Source organism: Atractosteus spatula, chromosome 18, assembly GCF_055471065.1.
Source record: "Atractosteus spatula isolate fAtrSpa1 chromosome 18, fAtrSpa1.hap1, whole genome shotgun sequence".
NCBI lineage: Eukaryota > Metazoa > Chordata > Actinopteri > Semionotiformes > Lepisosteidae > Atractosteus > Atractosteus spatula.
Genome location: NC_142723.1, coordinates 6,431,872 through 6,450,978, shown reverse-complemented (window position 1 = coordinate 6,450,978; position 19,107 = coordinate 6,431,872). Strand labels below are relative to the sequence as shown.

The 19,107-nt window shown below is 49.0% G+C and overlaps 1 protein-coding gene across 7 annotated transcripts in view; it reads right to left on the bottom strand.

Moving 5' to 3' along the window:
- Positions 1-19,107, bottom strand: part of arhgap17a (Rho GTPase activating protein 17a) — a 60,688-nt gene that overhangs the window by 5,547 nt on the left and 36,034 nt on the right. For 5 of the 7 annotated variants that reach the window (XR_016094436.1, XM_088936824.1, XM_088936825.1 and 2 more), the window contains exons 5-19: positions 17,970-18,081; positions 16,868-16,944; positions 16,493-16,610; positions 15,297-15,365; positions 13,836-13,917; positions 12,332-12,459; positions 10,850-10,961; positions 8,324-8,405; positions 7,071-7,151; positions 5,710-5,823; positions 5,198-5,289; positions 4,523-4,679; positions 3,344-3,598; positions 2,177-2,340; positions 429-932 (exon numbers count right to left, since the gene is read on the bottom strand). Coding sequence is in view for 6 of the 7 variants with exons in the window: in XM_088936824.1 (XP_088792950.1) it covers positions 429-932; positions 2,177-2,340; positions 3,344-3,598; positions 4,523-4,679; positions 5,198-5,289; positions 5,710-5,823; positions 7,071-7,151; positions 8,324-8,405; positions 10,850-10,961; positions 12,332-12,459; positions 13,836-13,917; positions 15,297-15,365; positions 16,493-16,610; positions 16,868-16,944; positions 17,970-18,081 (2,147 nt within the window). In the remaining variant the exon portion in view is untranslated. The remainder of the gene's footprint in view (positions 1-428; positions 933-2,176; positions 2,341-3,343; positions 3,599-4,522; positions 4,680-5,197; positions 5,290-5,709; positions 5,824-7,070; positions 7,152-8,323; positions 8,406-10,849; positions 10,962-12,331; positions 12,460-13,835; positions 13,918-15,296; positions 15,366-16,492; positions 16,611-16,867; positions 16,945-17,969; positions 18,082-19,107) is intronic. The other 2 variants (XM_088936826.1, XM_088936827.1) reach the window with 1 other exon arrangement.

Below are 19,107 nucleotides of genomic sequence, written 5' to 3'. Positions count from 1 at the left end.
TCCCACAGACGGCCAGGCTGCGGTTGTTCCTGAAGGTATGCACCGTCTTTTAGCACTTTTCCTCAAGCAAGTCCGGACTGGCTAGGCCCAGCCCCGACTGAACTGCACCACATTCATACGACGAAGGGGAAAGAAATACTTTCGCTTTCAAGCAGCTACAGGCCAAGCAGAGCCTATTTTAACACCGTTAACATTTGTACACGCACAGAACAAAGTGTCTGCCCATATTCTGCATTTTCTACATGGCATCAGACACTATTATTCTTACATAACTGATCTGATTATTCTTTAGTTCAGGTTTATGCAATGGTTAAACCTTGAAATGTGCACTACAAGCCTCTGCTCATTGCATGGATACTGGATCAAGCTCTCTCAACGTACCAACCCTGACCGCAACCAAGTGACGTAGACAGACGCAGCTGGCTTACCGGTGATGATTTTGGAAGCAGAGTTGCAGATGCCGTTGGCGTTGTCACTGGCGCCGGGAGTGGGCGGCTGGGGCGGCGGGGGGATACTGGGTCTGTGTCGGGGTTTGGGGACAGGCCGGGGCCGAGGAAGAGACCCCGACTGAAAGGGAGAGGGGGGCTGGTGGCTGTCGTGGGCGGCCGCGGAGGGCGGAGGGGTGCCGGGGGGGGTAGGGGTCCTGGGGGGGGAGTGCTCCGTTCCCGCCTCGCCGGTGCCCCCCAGCGTCTGCCCGAGCGCCTTGGGGTGCGGGGGAGGCGTGGCCTGGGTGGGAGGCTGCGGGGGCGGGTGGCTGGGGGCCTGGATGGGCAGCTGGTTGCTCGAGTGCCTGCGCGGCTGGGCGGAGGGCTGGGCGGGGGAGCTCTGGCTGGAGGGGGGGTGGCCGGAGACGGGCTTGAGAGCCGGGGTGGCGGCTGGTCCTGGGGGGGGGTTGGCTGGCTTGGGCGGGGCCGGCGCCGGCTTCTTTGTAGCTGTAAAGGTGAAGAGGGCCGAGATTTAATGAGGGATCCATTTAATAAATGTGAAATACACATGCTTCCATGGCTTGGCACCTCAGCACCTGTCTGAGCTATTAACGCCCTACTCCCCACCTCTCAACCTTCACTCTTCTAATTCTGCTCTCCTAACTGTCCCCCAAGCCCGTCTACACTCTGTGGGTGACAGGGCCTTCTCCTGTTATGCCCTCAAGCTCTGGATCTCTCTCCCCAAGGATATCAGAGAGTCACCCTCTCTAAACTCCTTCAAATCCAGACTCGAAACCTTCTTCTTTAGAAGAGCCTTTACTGAACTGGTCCAATCTTTACCCCTCGGCTCCTACTGTATTTAGTACCACCATCTACTGTCTCCCCTGCGTATTCGCATCGTGTTTATCTTGTGTATTTTTTATTATTTAAAATTGTTGTCGTCGTTCTGTAAAGCGTTTTGAGAAGCCACCTTTAAAGGCGCTATATAAAATAAAGTTTATTATTATTACTGTATGGCTCATAGACACATATTTAAGTTTTGTGCTGACTAGACTGTTAACCATTTACATTTAAGTACTTATGCACAACATATGAAGTGGAAGAACTTCGCCACAGTGCGTTTTCTTGTAATTTAAGGTCTCTGCCAGATCGGTTATAGACGAGAGGATGCCAATCAGTCCACCTTGCAGGTTTGACAGTATAGTAGTTAATCAAATCTCAACAACTGCATCCAGCTGGCTCTTAAAAGAGCCAAGAGTTCGGGCCTCACCCACCTGACTCATTGTGTAAAACCGCATTTCCTGTCCTGTGTTCTGAATTCCCTTTTAGTTTCCAATTATCTTATATTTTAGATCAGATCACTTAATTGGCCATACACAATTTCTTGCAGTAGGAATGTGTCTTTTCACAGACCCCAGCTTGGTCTCCATGAGACACACAGACAGGGAGAGAAGCTTGGGGTCAGAGCGCAGGGTCAGCCATTTATACGGCACTCCTGGAGCAGTTGGGGGTTAAGGGCCTTGCTCAGGGGTCCAACGGAGTAGGATTCCTCTGGCAGCCACAGGATTCGAACCGGCAACCACAGAGCTACCGCACCGCCACGGCTTGATTGATGATGTGATTGATTTAGATCAATTGCTTGCTGTCTGTATAAGACTAGTAAGCGGTAATCTGGTTCATATTCAACCCATCCAGCTTGCAAAGACCCCAATTCGTTCCACTTGGACCCTGCGCGACGGCTCTGCTCTTACCTCTGCGCACCATGTGAGGGCTGGGCCCCAGCGATCCCGCCTGGGGGGCCCCTACGGTCAGCTGTCCCGCTCCACCGCCGGGGCTGGGGGTCAGCGTCGGCCCCCCCGCGGCCCCGTTCCTCAGCGGGGGGGGCGTCGAGGCCGGTTCTCTCGCCTTCGGGGAGCTGGAAAAGCGGAGAGGGGCCCACGTGACTGCAGCGTCCGCCGCTCGCACGGGGCTCTCGCAAAGTGCGAATTCAGCACGGACAGAAATAATCGTGCAATCGTGCAATCGTGCAATCGTGCAATCGCACATTGATTTCGTCTGAAAGAAAGCTTGCCAATCGCTTATGGAGAATTCGAACGGCGGCATGCGTTGGGATCAGAGCGCCTTGATTTTTCCCCAGCTTGCATATCGGGATGCAGGTGAACGCGAGCTGCAGGCGGGGGGGGGGGGGGGGGTGCAGGAGAGTCTCGTGCAGGGAGAGAGGAGGTGCAGAGACTACGCTGCCAACCTCCACTCTTAAAATCAGCCAGGATTCCATGATCATCAGCCACACGTGCACCAAGAGGCGAGATCTCTCCACAGGAGCAAACAAGAGGAAGCCGCAGTGTCTTTCCGATTCCTGCTGGTGGAACCGACAGCCTGACCAGGAATGAGCTGATGGGATCGGGGGAGTAACAAACCAGACAGGCAGGAAGCAACCAAAATCGGAAGCAACTGTCACCTCTAGCTCCGCGTTCAACCTCTGCTAATCTGCTAAACCTGCTTCGGTCGAGCCCACGGAGGGAAGCGCGTTTTCGAAGGGAAACGTTACTGAAACACTGCTTCAACAAAGCAATTGACTTGCTTTGCTGAAAAAAAAAAATTCTCCTCTAAAACAATAACACAAAAATCAATTAAGTCAATTAAAATATTCTTCATTATCCAGTCTAAAATTCAATGGGACTTTTTATATATATAGCTTTTAAACCACTTGCTGATCTTGCCCTCCTGAACTGTCAGCAATGCCCATCGTGTGCGAGTGACGATTAACTGCCAGCACCTGGCGCGCGTTCCTGAAGGGGAGACGCACGAAAGGGGGAAAAGTACCGAACGCAGGTCCTTTCACCCCATCAGCTCATGACTGGTGCAGCGCAGTCGCTGGCCATGGAGTGGCGCTGAACACCTGGCGCCCAAGTCCTTACCTGCTGTCCTCACAGTGCTGGGCGGGGGGTTGCTGGAATGTGGCCCCTGACGCCACAGCCTGTGCCGAGCCTGAGGGGCCGGCCTCACCGCCCACACCCATTGGCTGAGCCTGTTGCTCGGCAACGGGCTGCGCCAGGGCCCCCCCCCAAGCCTCGACCGGAGGCAGGGGGGGCTGGAAGGCGGGCGAGGAGTGCTGTTTCCTATTAAGAGTGCCGCTTCTACGCGGAGTGTGGTCCAATAGTTTGTTAGCAGGGCTACAGAGAGAGGGAGACAGTGGAGACACACACACAGAGGCCATGATGAGAGTTGCAGGCTGACACACAAGGCCCAGGTGACGGGGAGGGAAGACGACTGCAGTGTATGCCACCCGGTGGCAGAGCCACGTAATGACGCATGGCCTGAAATGTATCGAGTCAGCTGTCACTTTGCCTGGAGGGACTAGCTTCCAGTTGTACTGTAAATCACTACATAGACCTGCACTGTAAACCTCCTTTACCCACCGCTACCAGTGACAAAGACACATGCAATGCTACTGTAATGTGAATAATCTCACTAAAGATGGGCAACATATTTAATATCCGCACTCTCGTTTTTAAGATGAATCTGCTTCAATGCTACGCATGCTGCCAGTAAACAATACACCAATTTACAATTTGTGTCATAGAATATGTGAAAGAAATGTTCTGTCTGATGACGCTCTATGTGATGCTCTACTCTAAAGGACTGTCACTGTTTGCAGGAGTCGGAAAAGACCCTGCCCACATGGATCGCTTTGAAAGGCCTGCTCTGTTGAGGGGGATTCGCGGCACATTGCTAATCTTTCACAGGATCTGTGGACACAAGGCAGTGTGGAACGAACCTTCCTCCTGTAGGAAATGACACACTCAAAGCAAGACAAGGCCAGCGAACACAGACAACCTCCATCTGAATTGTAACTACAGCAGCTACGGAATCGCATTCACATTGCTTGGGCACTACTGGGTTATAGTCCAGTCATGCTAGTAAGGTTAATGGTTCTATTAGTACCCATCAGCGCTCAGTGTTCAGCAGTATCTCTCTCAATCGCACAACACAGAGTTATTTAAGAGCTCTTGCAGCCATCTGAAGGAGCTGGAGAACTGGGGGCTGCGGTTGAGCGTGAGGAGGCTCCGGGGTTCTGCCTCTCTGGGACAGGATACCTGTCTTTGCGGGTCGGGTCGGCCTCCGTCACCGCCACGCTGAGCGGTCTCTTCCTCTCCAGCGTGCCAGGGTCCGAGTCCGGCGCCGGCAGGTGGTTGGTGCTGTTGGCAGGGGGCGTGGGCAAGGCGAACATCCCAGAGACATTGAAATCCAGCTCTGAGGAGAGAGCCAACACGTTTACACTCAGCCCTGCAGCTGTAACCTGGAGAGTGGCCGACTGACCTCTATAATCACTCAGTATCTTTAAGGCGATAATTCTGTTACGATATCAGTGGCTTTCATGCTGCATATTTAAAACTAGAAAGAATTCAAATTCAAACTGCCCAACAATTACGAGGTTACACGTCTGCAAAATACAGCCCTGCCAACTTTTATGAGGCTTTTAAAACATTATCGTAAAAACAAATGAGAGGGACAGTAATTTTCAAGGCCAGCTTAAAAGAGAACCGGAACTCTTGTGCCAGTGAAATGCATGCCCACGGTTCCACTTTTTTCTTCTTTACAGGTAAAACCCAACGGTATGCTCTTCTTAAGGTTCCTGGGAATCATGCTGAATGAAAACGAAGCCCAGCCAATAAGACAGCCAGGGTAAAAGCCGGTGAAAAGGCTCGGTGTCAGGCACCGCAGGGCAACACCAGTAATAAATAGTTCTCTTAGCAGGGGAAGTACAGTACCTTCAGGGAAGAACCAGTCGGCGTGCAGGATAATCTGTTCAATGATCGTTACCACATGGACCGAGGTGGCAGCTGCCATCTCAGCCAGGCTCCTGCGCATGGAGAGAGATGGTTCGAGTTGGCAGCAACTGCTACAGTGACGAAAGTTACCTGACTGACAGCTCCGTTTCCGGGACATTGTGTCTGCCAACACCCAGTATTTGCTATCCGGCACTTCTGCAAAACCACGGCAACTTAACTACAATTGCAATGAATCGAGCTGCAAAACAAATAATCTTCTAGTAAGTGGGTGAGGGGAAGTTATAATGGCAGACCTCCTTTCTCTTAATAAATCCTGTTCGCACAGAAGGCCACGCAAACAGAAAGCTCAGGCAAGACTTTCCCCTTTGCACACCCATTGCAAAAGCTTTGCAGAAGGAGCTAGGCCTGATATTGTCCTTTAACCCCACAACCTCCACTGCAAAAACTCTGATCTCCCTCCAGATGTTACTGCTAGTTGCCCAGTCCCTCACCCCTCAGTCTTGGCCCAAAGCAAGTTGGGTCCCAGGACAATGGCGATGTTGCTGGGGGTCATCTTATTGACCTCGCTGTCCTGGGCCAGCTTGGCCAGGAACTTCACCAGGTACCTGGAACAAGGAGAAGAGGCAGATGAGTCATCTTGAGCATTGCACCACAGAAAACTGCTCAAAACCAGGGTTCTGGAATGACTCAACCCATTGAGCATCCAACTTAGAACGCAGGTTACTCTCTATGGCCCAGATGTTGGTAGTCTGTGACAGATTCCTCCAGAAACTGTACCTAATTGGTGAACAACAACTCACCAGGGAAGGATGGATGTTGTTATGTGGCCAGGACCCTCTTAAGTTTATGGCACAAAAGCAAGTATCGATCAGTGCTCAACAGGCAATAACTCTCCTGATAGGCACGATGGAGCCTCTGGCATTGTCACATCATGGATGGCTCTATAGGTGGGCCCTGCTGCAAGAGCAGGTCTAAGAGTCTCATCCTCTCTGAACCTTAAAATTGGCAACCCCAAATTTATATGAAAAAAAAAACACTTCTTAAAAAAATGTCCTACTTTCACATGGAGTTAAATTACTGATGCTTCTCTTTTCTGTTTATAGACAGTAATTACGAACATGCAGTGCCGCTCTGCAGCTTTAGAACAGAATCTGTATTCATGGCCACGAAAGTTGAGTCAGTTAGCCAAGGATTTATGGTAAAACTGGTTTTGTTTTCAGTCATGGAAATCCTCAGCTATTTCTGTAACAAAATCTACTTCCTCCTTTATCCATCGGTTTTTAAAGAGATATAAAGGACTGAGAGCACAGGGTTAGATTATTGTTATTGTGCTAGGGGACAGTTAATTCACTTGTGAGGTGTCAGTCTTTCCACAATGATCTTTCTTACTTTAAATGGGTTGACATGTAAACCCATTTAATGGGGCGGAGCGTTAGCTCCATGGCTAAGGATCTGCGCCTGTGCCTGGAAGGTTGCCGGTTCAAATCCCGCAGCCAGCAGAGGAATCCTACTCCGTTGGGCCCCTGAGCAAGGCCCTTAACCCCAACTGCTCCAGGGGCGCCGTACAATGGCTGACCCTGCGCTCTGACCCCAAGCTTCTCTCCCTGTCTGTGTGTCTGTGTCTCATGGAGAAAAGCTGGGGTATGCGAAAATACAAATTCCTAATGCAAGAAATTGTATGTGGTTAATAAAGCAACATTATCATTATTATCATTATCATTATGTATAATCAGATTTATTTTTGCAGTCCGATGGTGCGTTATGACATATCCGACTCAGGCATGCCCTCTACAGTCTGTTCAGAGAAGGGCACTGCTGTGCTGTTCACAGCATGGCTAAAGACTCAAGCTACCTGAAGTTGGCTTTGTTACTCTTTGGCATCTTGTCACACGTCACCCACAGAGCCTGGAGTTTCTTATCCGGGTCTGGCACGCTGAAAAAAAACAACATATCTTTCAATCGCTCATCACTTCCAACAGCAACCCAGCAAAACGATCAGAGTTTTAGGATGATAAATGGAAGAGACTATAATTTATTAATTAACCATAACTTCAGGGAACCCTTTTTCAAGAAAGTGCAATGGTACAAAACAGAACTGCATGGAAAGACCTGTTATTTGCATAATAAATGTTATTTTGATATACTATGTTATATATAATATGGGATATTTATTTATATACTGGGTCGTTTGCATAAGGTGCGTTATGCATGAAGGTGGCTACTGAAATGAATATAAAGCAATCAAACACACACAGAAGAGCCAATTAAAGGGGAAATTTGCCGTCCCAATTTCTCAGACCAGTTATTAAATCTTGGTAACAAAATAAAGTCATTGACAGTACAGGAGTATTTTACAAATTTCAAAGTAAGCACGAAATCACGAACGTTGTTAAAGTACACTAAACTGCCATGTTGTCGTAAATCCCTGGTCTCTCCGCGGGCGAGAGCGAGAGTTCCCACGAATCGTGACGTGAAGCGGCCCTTCCTGCTCACTAGTCACTGTGCTGACTAATGTAATGCGATGAACGAGTGAATAAGTACAGGTTGTGCAGGAGACATTTCACTGCAGAAATGCTCCAACGTGATCTGCATGCAGAGTTGACAAGTAAGTAGTATTTGTCGGCAAAATCGTCTTGAAGTCAAGAGCAATATTTCTATGGGATTAAAAGAGATGTATTTACAAGCCTGCTTGATTACAATGTAATAAGGTCTGAATCGCAGAATATGGCTCTGCGCAGACCTGGAAATGTGTCTTTTCTGTGATGCACATTGGAGGTTTTACAAGTTACTTTTCACTTTTATTAGCTTACATTTTACTTTTATTGCAGACTGAAATGCACTCGTCGGTGACAATTTTTTTCTAACGCCCAAACATAAAAAGAGCGCTGCACGTCCCCTTTAACAAAGGCCGACCACGGGCGCGGTCGATCTCCGAATCGATATGCTAGCTTCAGCGCCTGCGGTCACAGGTCGGGGTCACCGGAGCTCTCTCTTCTGAAACTGCTGGGTCAGTCAGGCCAGCAGCAGAAATTCGGAGCGCCCTTTTAAAAGGCCCGGAGCGACAGCGCGAGCAGTAACGGAGGCAGGGGAGGTGCACAGCCTTACTTGGAAGCTTGTATCCACTCATCGTACAGCTGGAAAGTCATGAGGGGCTCGGGCAGCTCTCGCAGGTAGGACTTCAGGGCACCTGGTGGGCAAGCAGTGTGAAAGGATTAATAATCATAATAATAATAATATCACTTTATTAACCCTTTACAATTTCTTGCATTCGGAATTTGTCTTTTCACATACCCCAGCTTGCTCTCCATGAGACACACAGACAGGGAGAGAGCTTGGGGTCAGAGCGCAGGGTCAGCCATTGTACAGTGCCCCTGGAGCAGCTGGGGTTCAGGGCCTTGCTCAGGGGCCCAACGGAGTAGGATTCCTCTGCCGGCTGCGGGATTTGAACCGGCAATCTTCCAGCCACAGGCGCAGATCCTGAGCCACAGAGCCACTGCTCCGCTAACACCCTCCCGCAGGTTTCACTGATCTGAACTGCATGACCCCCTGTGCTTGATCCCTGCTCCTGTGCTTGATTCCGTGCTGTTCCCTAAAAGTCTCTATCAGAGCCACGGACAGTGGCTCATCAGGTCAGAGCACACAGTGGTTTCTGTGGTGTTAAACTAGGCTAGACAACACATGACCCCCCCCCCGCCACCACCCCAGTGGGAAACTGTCCCATCACTGCTCACATTGGTAATTAACAAAAAAACAAAATCAAGCAATAACAGCCTTTTATACACTCCTTGAACACTAAATGCCTGTAGAGGATGCGGGGGATAAATATTTAAGCCACAAAGGTGGGCTTCACCAATGGACAAAGCATGATGCCAGGCCTGGTGTCACACAGAATCCCTTCCCTCATGCACTTCCTGTCTTGAGCCCCACTTCAATGGGATATCCACCAGCAGGGCAGTGCGACAGGACTTGTTCGCCGTGCTAGCGAGCACAATGCCCTCTGTCGTGCTGGATTTCAGCCACGGGATCTGCAAAGTTACACTATTCCCAGTGTTCGATAACAAAGGCAATTGTGCGCAGCGTGAAATAAAAATCAAGGAACAGTGCAGCTGTGGTCAAATGGCTTGGCCTTTGTTTTACTGTCGGGTTTCTCAAAATGCTTGTGGAATTTATTACAACCAGAACTCTGTCTAAACAAAACGGGACAAACCTTAACGTTTTTTTTCCAGAGCCCACGGTATAAAAACTTCTTTGGAACAGAGTGTCAAGGCATTATGTGGGTTACAAAAAATGTGTTAAGACAGCACAGCTTTGCAAACTGGTATTTAGGTAAGTAACCCCCCCCCCAAACTGCATCTTGAATCATTGTTTCAAAGACCAGAATATGAGAACTCTTGAGTGTATATATTGTATACTCTATTTTGTATTGGGATATAAACATGTTTGGAATCAAGACATTATATCAATGCAAAATATGATATTTTGGCAAAACAAAAGCACATTCACACTGAGACCTGTAGCATGGAATATTTCGATGTGTTCTTACATCACTGAAGCAGAAACAGGGAAATGTGCAGATGCGGAGTGGCTGAGACCTAGCAAATGTTTTTAAATTCGTGTCTTTTTTTACTTCCATCTCTATGCAGAAAAGCCAGTTAATAAAACACTTGTCTCCTCTCTCTTTTGTCTTGGGGTCTTCTCCACACAGCTACCTGGACAGGCTTTCAGCTGAATGCCACAAGGTAGATCACTTTATTGGCCACATACAATTTCTTGTATTAGGAATTTCTTTTCACATACCCCAACTTGCTCCTCAACCCCAACAATGTCCTTTATCACTCAAAGCTCACCCTTGTCAAGTATGATCCTTTCGTAATTTTACACGGTAGGACCAATTTTCTTGTTGTGCTCACCCACTTTGGCATATCCGGCTGTATGTTCTTCACATCTTGACTTGACACCCACGACCCCTGTGACTGTACCCAGGGGAGAGTGAGGAAGAGTAGGCAGACTACTCTGACACGCCCACCTTCAGGTATCCCCCCTTCTAAAACATCACAGGCAGCCCCACCCCACTACAGCTGGACTTTCGCTTCCGATTGGAGGAGAGGGGTGTCCCTCACCGGCTGCACCAGTAGCCTGCCAGCACTCAGGAGGCTAGAGGGCTCATTGGCTCTGCCCAGCTAATCCTATCCTACCTCTGGGAGGTGCCTCAGTTCTGCACTGCTGCTTGGAGTATCCTGGTCACAGTGGGCTAGTGACATGTCTGAGGCTCGAACCCGTGATCAAAGAGTGCAACCTGGACTTTAACCTGGAGCCACTAGGGTGGTCCCTGACAGATCTGACTCTACCCTGTCTGAAAGTATAGCATGCTAGTAACCTATCAAATGGAGATTTTACATTCAGAATGTCTGCAAAAGTCTAGTTCCAGAGCTCTCAGCACTTCTGATAATTGGTTCTCACACTCTTGACAGACCACCCACATGTGCTGTAGAACGTGCACTGGCGCGGTCCACAACAAATCGAGCGAGAGTCCTCCAGCCTCTAACGTGGAATTCCAGTCCCATTCTTATCTTTCACTCATCAGAGACCTCATCCATGGCACAGACACGCATAGCAGGAGGCGGACCGTACCAGCGACGGCGTGGGGGTCAGAGTAGAACTCCTCCAGCTGGGAGGTGGAACAGTCCAGCGCTGCTTTCAGTTTTTTCAGCTTGGAGGCCCCGGCTGCAATCCGGAACAGCCCCTGTGCCCCATGGGAAGAGCGGGTGACAAACAGGTCAGTTTCGCCACGTCTGTCTCAACTCCGTGACTGCATCGTTTCCCCACCTTCTTCATCGGATGAACATAAACAACCCACAGCAGATCTAGACAGATTTTGCCGATTGACAATCCCACCAACGAGCAGTCCTGTTTTATCACCCTGTATTTCACCTCTCCATAAAATGTTCATTGTGATTACTGACTCACAGTGACTAATTCCAATCAGACAAGATGCCACCTCCATTGTAACTTGAACTAACCCCTTCACATTTTGGTGGATTTAAGACAGGGGGAATCCTTCCTGAACAGTGCTCAACGGATTTTCAACACTACAAGGCTGAGGCACCGATAAAACAGTGAAGGGAATTTTAGGACTTTGATGAATGCAAAGATAATCCTCTACCATGCCAACAACCTTCTGTAGCGATTTAAAATACGTCGGAGAGCTGCAATTCCTCTAAAAAACCATGTCAACGGATTCAACGCCAAGCTAGCGGCGGAGGAATCCTGCAACAGCTCACTCAGGGAGCGTGTGCACGAATGATAAGGAAACCGTACAGAGGGAAACGGCAGTTCTGTTTCTGTGTTAAAAATAGTCCTCGCACTGACGGGACGGGGCTTAGTGTCTCAGACGGGAGCTGCTCCCTGTCTGCGCCGCCAGCAAAAGAGGAAGTGATCTTCACACAGGGACAGAAACCCGTCGCAGGGATACTTGTGCCAAGAGCACAAGTTCCGGAAAAACCTTGAATGCAAGTCAACCGTCAAGGTAGTTTGACTTTCAATTAAAACACAACTTCAGCTAGGGCTGGTAACCTAATGCTTTTTTTCCCCAACTCTCAAGTTTATTAGCTAACCCGGATTCAATTCAGGCAGCAGTCACATGGGACCGATGCTCTTGCTAGGCCAGCGAACAGCATGATCAGATCAGATCGGATCACTTTATTGGCCCTATACAATTTCTTGCATTAGGAATTTGTCTTTTCGCAGACCCCAGCTTGCTCTCCATGAGACACATAGACAGGGAGAGAGAAGCTTGGGGTCAGAACCATTTATACGGCGCCCCTGGAGTAGTTGGGGTTCAGGGCCTTGCTCAGGGGCCCAACGGAGTAGGATTCCTCTGCCGGCCGCGGGATTTGAACCGGCAACCTTCCAGCCACAGGCGCAGATCCTTAGCCACAGTGCCACCACTCAGTATTGTAACCTGCACACCTGCCGTCCGCTACCAACACCAAGGGAGCTGAGGCAGCCCTCTTAGCACAGCCAAAGCACCGATGAGGCCAAATCTCATCGATGGCCACCGCATAGGTACTTCCAGGGCTCTGTGTTGTGGTGCCCGGAGCTGGCATGGCCTACCTCCTCCTTCATGCCAGTCTCCAGCAGCATCATGACACACGCCTCGATGGGCAGGGCGATCTCCCGGTTGCTGCGCTTCAGGTGGTCGTCCAGCGCTGTGCCAAACGCCGGCTTCTCTGTCCACGAATCTGCAGGGTGGGGCAGAGAGAGGAAAGGTGGGGGAGGGGTTAGAGTCTGGCTGCAGAGCGTGGCGACTCAGAAAGACAGGGGCCGCGACACGACATGCCAGCGTGCTCTTTAAAACCCTCCCCCAAAGGAAAAGGAAAGGAAGGAAAAGTGCAGATTTTACATGCTGTTCTGCAGGGATGAGTCACTCAAAACGCCCGACATCCGCCGGCTCTCGACCAAGGCCTATAAAAACATCAGAGAGCTCTGGCCTTCTTTAAGGACCACCCGGCGGGCGGGACCGCCAGGGGTCCGACACCGAGTCACACGCCACAGTCGCCGTTTAGGACAGCAGAGCGAGGGGGCATGCTTGGAGACCGGGCTTGTCTGGGGGGGGGGGGGGGGTTATTGTGAATCTTTTTAAAAAAGCCAGAAAGAAATTGCAGCTTGGAAGCTCTTTTAAAACAATCAACAGGAGGGAGATGGGGGGGTCGGAAAAGACCATTAAGGGCAAAGACGGAAGGCACATTTTCCACATTAAATCACTTGGGAGCGGGCTAATGATTTCAGTTATCATCTCAACACGTTCATTTCTTGACAAATTGCAATGGATAAAAATAACATGGCCAGCCGAATAACCTTGAGGTGAATTCGCTTCTTAAAAAAAGGTTCGCTGCATTCAATTTGAAAGAATAACAGTTCTTGGCTTTCTAACAATGGGCATGTGGCAGGAAAAAGGTGGTATCCAGTCCCAGATGGGACCTATTGTTCGGGCTGTATATACTGAGCTGTCAGCCATGTGTCCCGTCTCTCAATTTGGTTAAACATTGAGAAGGAATGAAAGGCCAGTTCAGGAAAAATAGCTTTGATGCAATAAACGAAGCCAAACTGCGTATTAAATCACATGTTGTTTAGAAAGTGCAGTTTAATTTCTTGTGCACATTAGTAGTTATATACACCGAGAAGCATTAAAAACATAAATGCTATTAATTCCAATACTCATTTGCTGCATTTTCAATGCCTTTCACTACACACTACGGCTGCCGGCACATCATCCAGGTGGGGGTGGAGGGGATCCCCATTACCTGTAAAGCGCTTTGATTGGAGTGTCCAGAAAGGTGCTATATAAGTGTAAGCAATTATTATTCCACATATGCTGTAACTCTAATGATCCCATTTGTCACATGTTTGAATAACATTTGATCAATATGCATGTAATTATAGAAATGCTACGGACCCCGCAAGTACAGCGCAGTGGACAGCTTCATTAATGTTCAGACGTGTGCCGACTTAAGCTTCAGAAGGGGGTGGGGGAAATAAAGGCTGCAGTGCAAAAGAAGAAGAAAGAACTTAACAGCGAGAGAGGAGGCAGAGACACAGACCCATGGTAATACTGTACCTTGCTGTGCACGGATGGTTGGAAGGAAACTTTCTAACACTGCTAAAGATCTCCTATGGTAATCAGCTTGTGCTTCTAGTAACTGGGAACAGAACCCACAGGGTGGAACAGACACAACAAATCTCGGTTATGTCACAGAACAAAACACAAAATTCACAATGTGCAATAAATCAGCTTAAACAGTTCAAACACCCTGCAGAGCATCCCCACACTGAAAGCCTCTGGAAGTGCTGCACCTGAGGAATGGGTCTCAGCACTGAGGAAGACTGGACTGACCCCACCCCCCACCCTCCAAGTTTTTTCACAGGGTTCCACAACTAGTTTGCCGGGCGTCACCCCTGTTTACAAGCAGGGATCTGTTCCACCTTGCCCCAGCCTTCCTCCAGCTGCTTGACGTCTTTTTCCCATGCTGCCCTGCTGTGATTTCCCCGTGGTTCACTGGTCTTTAACTGCCGTGCACCAGAGGACGCCCCAGCAGGACAAACCGAACACATTCTCATGCAGCACCTGAGGTGGCGGGGAGTCAGGTTCAGAGTTCGCAACTAAACAAACTTGCTCAGGATAAAAAATAAAAAAAACACAGTCAATTAACGATCAGAACACAGGTGTCAAAGTGAGTATTGTGTCACAGTGGACAGATGATATTTTAAAAAGCAAACAACATCCGAAGAGTATAAAAGAGATGCAGGACAACACAGGGCTACTTCGTACCCTCTACAGATATTACACCTGTACATCTAAAACTCCCCGTGAGTTCCAGCAGGGGGTTCCCAACTGGGGGTTCGCGATCCCCTAGGGGTTCGTGATGGTACTGCAGTACTGTGGTTATTTATCAATAAATAACAATGTAATAATAAGAATAAGAAAAACAACAGTAGTAATATGAATATTTTACAAAGTGAAAGGATGTTAAGAGGGCTGCTGTAGCATTTATCTACATTCACTGAAAGGTTTGATTTAGTTAAAATCTCAAGAGGGTACTAGAGGCAAACAATTTAGGTTGAAGGGGTCCAGCTGACAAAAAAAGGTTGGGAACCCCTGAATTTCAGTATGGGGAATATGCTTTTCTGGGCATCCTTACCCTTATTGCATTTGTGTTCTTAGCGACCTCAGGCCTGTTTCACTTGTCACAGCCCTAACGAGAGCAAAACAGCTCCCTGATATCGCCTGCCTTGACTTAATATACAGAATTAAACGCCTTTTTGGATGATTCCGTTTCCAAGGGTCTGAACCGGTAACAGCAATTTGCATATTTCCCACAACCCCCAGGAAACTCTTGCTTCCTCGGGCACCTGCACCCTGGAGGGCTTTGTGCTCTATCACACAAGAGCACCCACACTTCTACATAGTAACAGCACAGGCCTCAGGGGGCTGGGAACCACCTGAAACATGAAAAATTCTACTGCAGAGGATCAGGGCCACCCAGAGTCCAGAGGAGAAGAGGTAAACTAGTCAACTCACTGCAACAAAATAGCGAGCGTAGTCCCCTTCTTTGGAAGAGAAGTTGTACATGTCTGCGGCCAGCTGGTCCTGTGGAGAGGGGGGGGGGGGCAGTGGAGGCGAGTCAGGAGTGTGGGAATTGGCAGAGTTACAATTGCGGACTGTCTCCATCCCCCTTCTTATCAGTGTTTGCTCTCTACAAACTTATTTTTTAATTTCAGACAAGACCGTTTATACTCCAGTCCTCGCCAAGATGTGAAATATACACTATGGTGCAACGCTGTGCTCCTTCCATGTATATCAATAATATAAATAATATTAAACAGATGGATGAAAACCAAGTGGCAGGGACGCAACAAGACTGCTGCCTGGACTGGGAACAGCATCCAAATCCGCAGAAAACATCTGGATGCAAAAGCCTCCCAGAAAACAATTTCATTCACATTTTATTTACGATAAAGTAAATCAACTGTTTCTTCTGAAGTCTCTGTTGCGCCATACAATGCTTATGGCAATCAAATTATAAATCCCTGACCTGACTGTTTCTTTTAATTGTCCTTTTTGGAACAAACGATAACCGAATACAACTGCTGGCGCTGAACAATGAAACCATTAATTGCTTTCTTCCCCTAAGAAAGTCATTCGCCTCTCATAATCTGGTCGGATCTCTTTGCCCCACAGCTAAAAGCGAACAGAAAGTGTTTTGTCAGAAAAAAATGCAATCTCTTCATCTCCGGGCTGCTCGGAGTGGACGCATTCCCAGAATCTGGAACAGCTTCCTTCAATACGCGTCACAGTTGTAAACATCACTGTTTGTGTGTGCAAAGCTCTGCCGATCCTAGTCTGTCCTGCTTTCGCGTATGATGACTGTGTGCATTCTGCATTTGGCATAAAATACTACTGAAGGGCATGGCTTTGTATGTTGCAGGCAGCATACAGAATTTAGAATTTAGCTCTACCCAGTTTGGAATAGAACAGCCTGAGGGATTTAAAAAACTACAATATAATCATTCAGCCCTGTGGATATGCTCCAGAATTCCATGTGATTGTTACATCACCTGGCAAAGCTGCAGAACGGAGTACGTTCTAGAATTTTAAATAGCAGATTTAGACCCACTGTTAGAGATTACTGGCGTTCTGGATGCCAACCACTACTGACGTCCAAAGCTGGAATCTGGCATCTCTTAAAGACCAGAGAATCAGGTCGATACCGATACCTTGCAAAGCTCGACTTTGTTCATGGCTTCGTCCACCTCTTCTTTGAGGGAGTCAGCCTTGGCCGTCAGGGCCTGGAAGTTGGTTCCTGAGATGATCGACTTGGTCGCCTGACTCCACCTGAAACGAACAGCTCAACAGCTGAGCGCTGGCCAGCACCACTGCCCCACAGAAGCATGTCCACTGCGTGTGTGTGTGGGGGGGGGGAAACGCGGTCACACGCGCTTCAAAGCTCAAATTAATAAAATTCCACCAACGGCACCTGTTTTCCTCCGCACAAATGAGAGAGAGAGGCCGTGGGCACAAAGACAGACAAGGAAATCAAAAGACAGAAGGAGATTTTGATGAAAAGACAGGTGGGCAGACAGGTGACTCACCTGGCTCGTGCAGAGTCATAATCCAGTACCATCTTGGCCAGCTGCTTCCTCTGTTTCAGGATGTTGGGAATGTCCATCTGGAGGACAGTAAAGGCAGGAATCAGGGGCCCTGCTGGTTTACTGCACTGCATTTCATACAGCCCCTGACCGTCTGGTACCTTGTCATAACACAGCCTCCCCTGACTGACAGCAGGAGGTGTGATCTGGGGGAGGTCAAGCATTTTAGTCAGACCAGAGGGGTCATGTGGCACAGTGTGGCACGGTGATCAAGATGCTGGACCTGGAACTTGAGGGTTGCGAGTTCAAATCCCACATAAGATGCTGCTGTTGTACCCCTGAGCAATTCCTTCAGATAATCCATTCCGGTAGGGATCCAGGTGTATCAATGGGCACAAAGCCGCTTTGGGTAAAAGCATCAGCCAAATGCGTAATCAAATTAGTCATTTTGACAGAAACCATGACAGAACTTCTACTGACTCCAGTTTCATCTTTTGCATCAGCTCGGGAGGCCATGGTCTCAGAGCCTAGCAAACAGCAAGCAAGAAAAAACGAAAGTTTGAAATTTTAGGAGGATGATGAGTCTGGGCTCCCTTTTCAGAAATCACTGCGTGGGCACGAGAGTGCAAGGAGTAGATTAATACAATCAGCTACACTTTGAAATGTCTGACTGACTGACGATGCTTCAATTCTACAATTAATGATAAAACCAAGACCTGTAATGAGATAGAACTGGCAACTGACTGCCCCTGGCACAGAATCGCAGTTAACAACGCAAGACGTTACTGGAGTGCCTCACAGCTCCAGGGACAAGGGTTCGATCTCTGCACGGACATCCCAAACCGCATGTGCATGTTCTTCCCAAGCGTGCGGGGTACTGGGCGAGATGCTGCGGCCTCCCAGTTAAAACCCCACGCAGGATCGAGCCGAGGGGCAGCTCTGAACTGTCCCCCCTCCGGGGAGGGGCTTCGAGGAGATTCTGTACCGCAAGGGGGTCCCTCCCAGAAGGACTGGCTACGGCGCTTCACAGAAGCGCAACCGGACCTCCGCCCCAGAGGAGCGGCCGACCCGGGCCGGGGGGGGGGGGTGTGTGTTGGGGGCTGACCTCCGCCAGCTGATTGAGGGGGTCCAGGACGTCCTTCTCGATCTGCATCTCGTGCTGCGAGAGCTCCATGGCCAGCCGGTTCTCCGCCTCGCCACACACCTCCATCATCTTCCTGCAGGCAGAGACATAGACACGGAGACGGTCACAAACCAGACGAGGCTGTCCAGCCTAGTAGGAGCTACCTGATCTAAGCGTCTCGTCCATCCCGTTTCTTGGAAGCCGCCAGGTGACTGGCCTCAACAACATGCCGGGGTGGTTTTGGTCCACACTTCCACAAACACTCGTTGGACACAACAGACACAGAGACCCAATACAACATGCAAGGAAACCAACAGGCGAGTGCAGCAACGACCTTCTCTGACCAAATTCTGACCAGTAACCAGCCAATGCAAATATACATCTAACACCGCGCTCATCCAAGGCCTCATTCCTCATCAGGACAATTCCAGATCTCTCAGATGACATCGTGTACCTCCAGCAACTTTATTTACTGCATATCTTGCAGAAAATGCCCAGCTATACATTGGGGAAAGAGGAAGAAGACTGGGAGACTGCTGTAGAGAACATGTTAGGGCTGTGAGGATCAAAGATCTCTCCAAGCCCATAGTTTCTCATTTCACCTCTAATCTCACATTGATCTCTGCGTTCTCAAAGCAGGGCTTCTTAACTCCTACTGCAGAAAGACATCCGAAATCAAAATTAACCCGAAACTAGGATCCCACCTTCCCCCTTCTCTCAACGACTATTCCTCTCTATTCATTTGCAGGTTTCGACCTCTCCTCACCTCTCTCGACCTCGCACCACCTGAGTGCCCACTCTGCCCCCCCCCCTGCTCCCAGCTCCTCTCCACTCCTGGTCTTTGTTCTCCCATGCTATATCAGCTACTGACTTCCCTCTCTTTCTCATACCCGAAGAAGGCTCCACAGCCGAAACGTTGCGTCCTTTTTCTTCTTTTTCCCCCAGCACGGAATAAACCTTTACTTGTTCCTCCTCAGTAACCGGCCATATTGCTTTTCAATTTTCTATACAGGAATCTAAAATCTGTCCTGTGCTGTAATACTTAATACTACCGAGGACTGCAATGCTCAAGGTCGCTACGAGTTAGGTGGCATTTCAGGAACCATAAAGAAAAAATCTT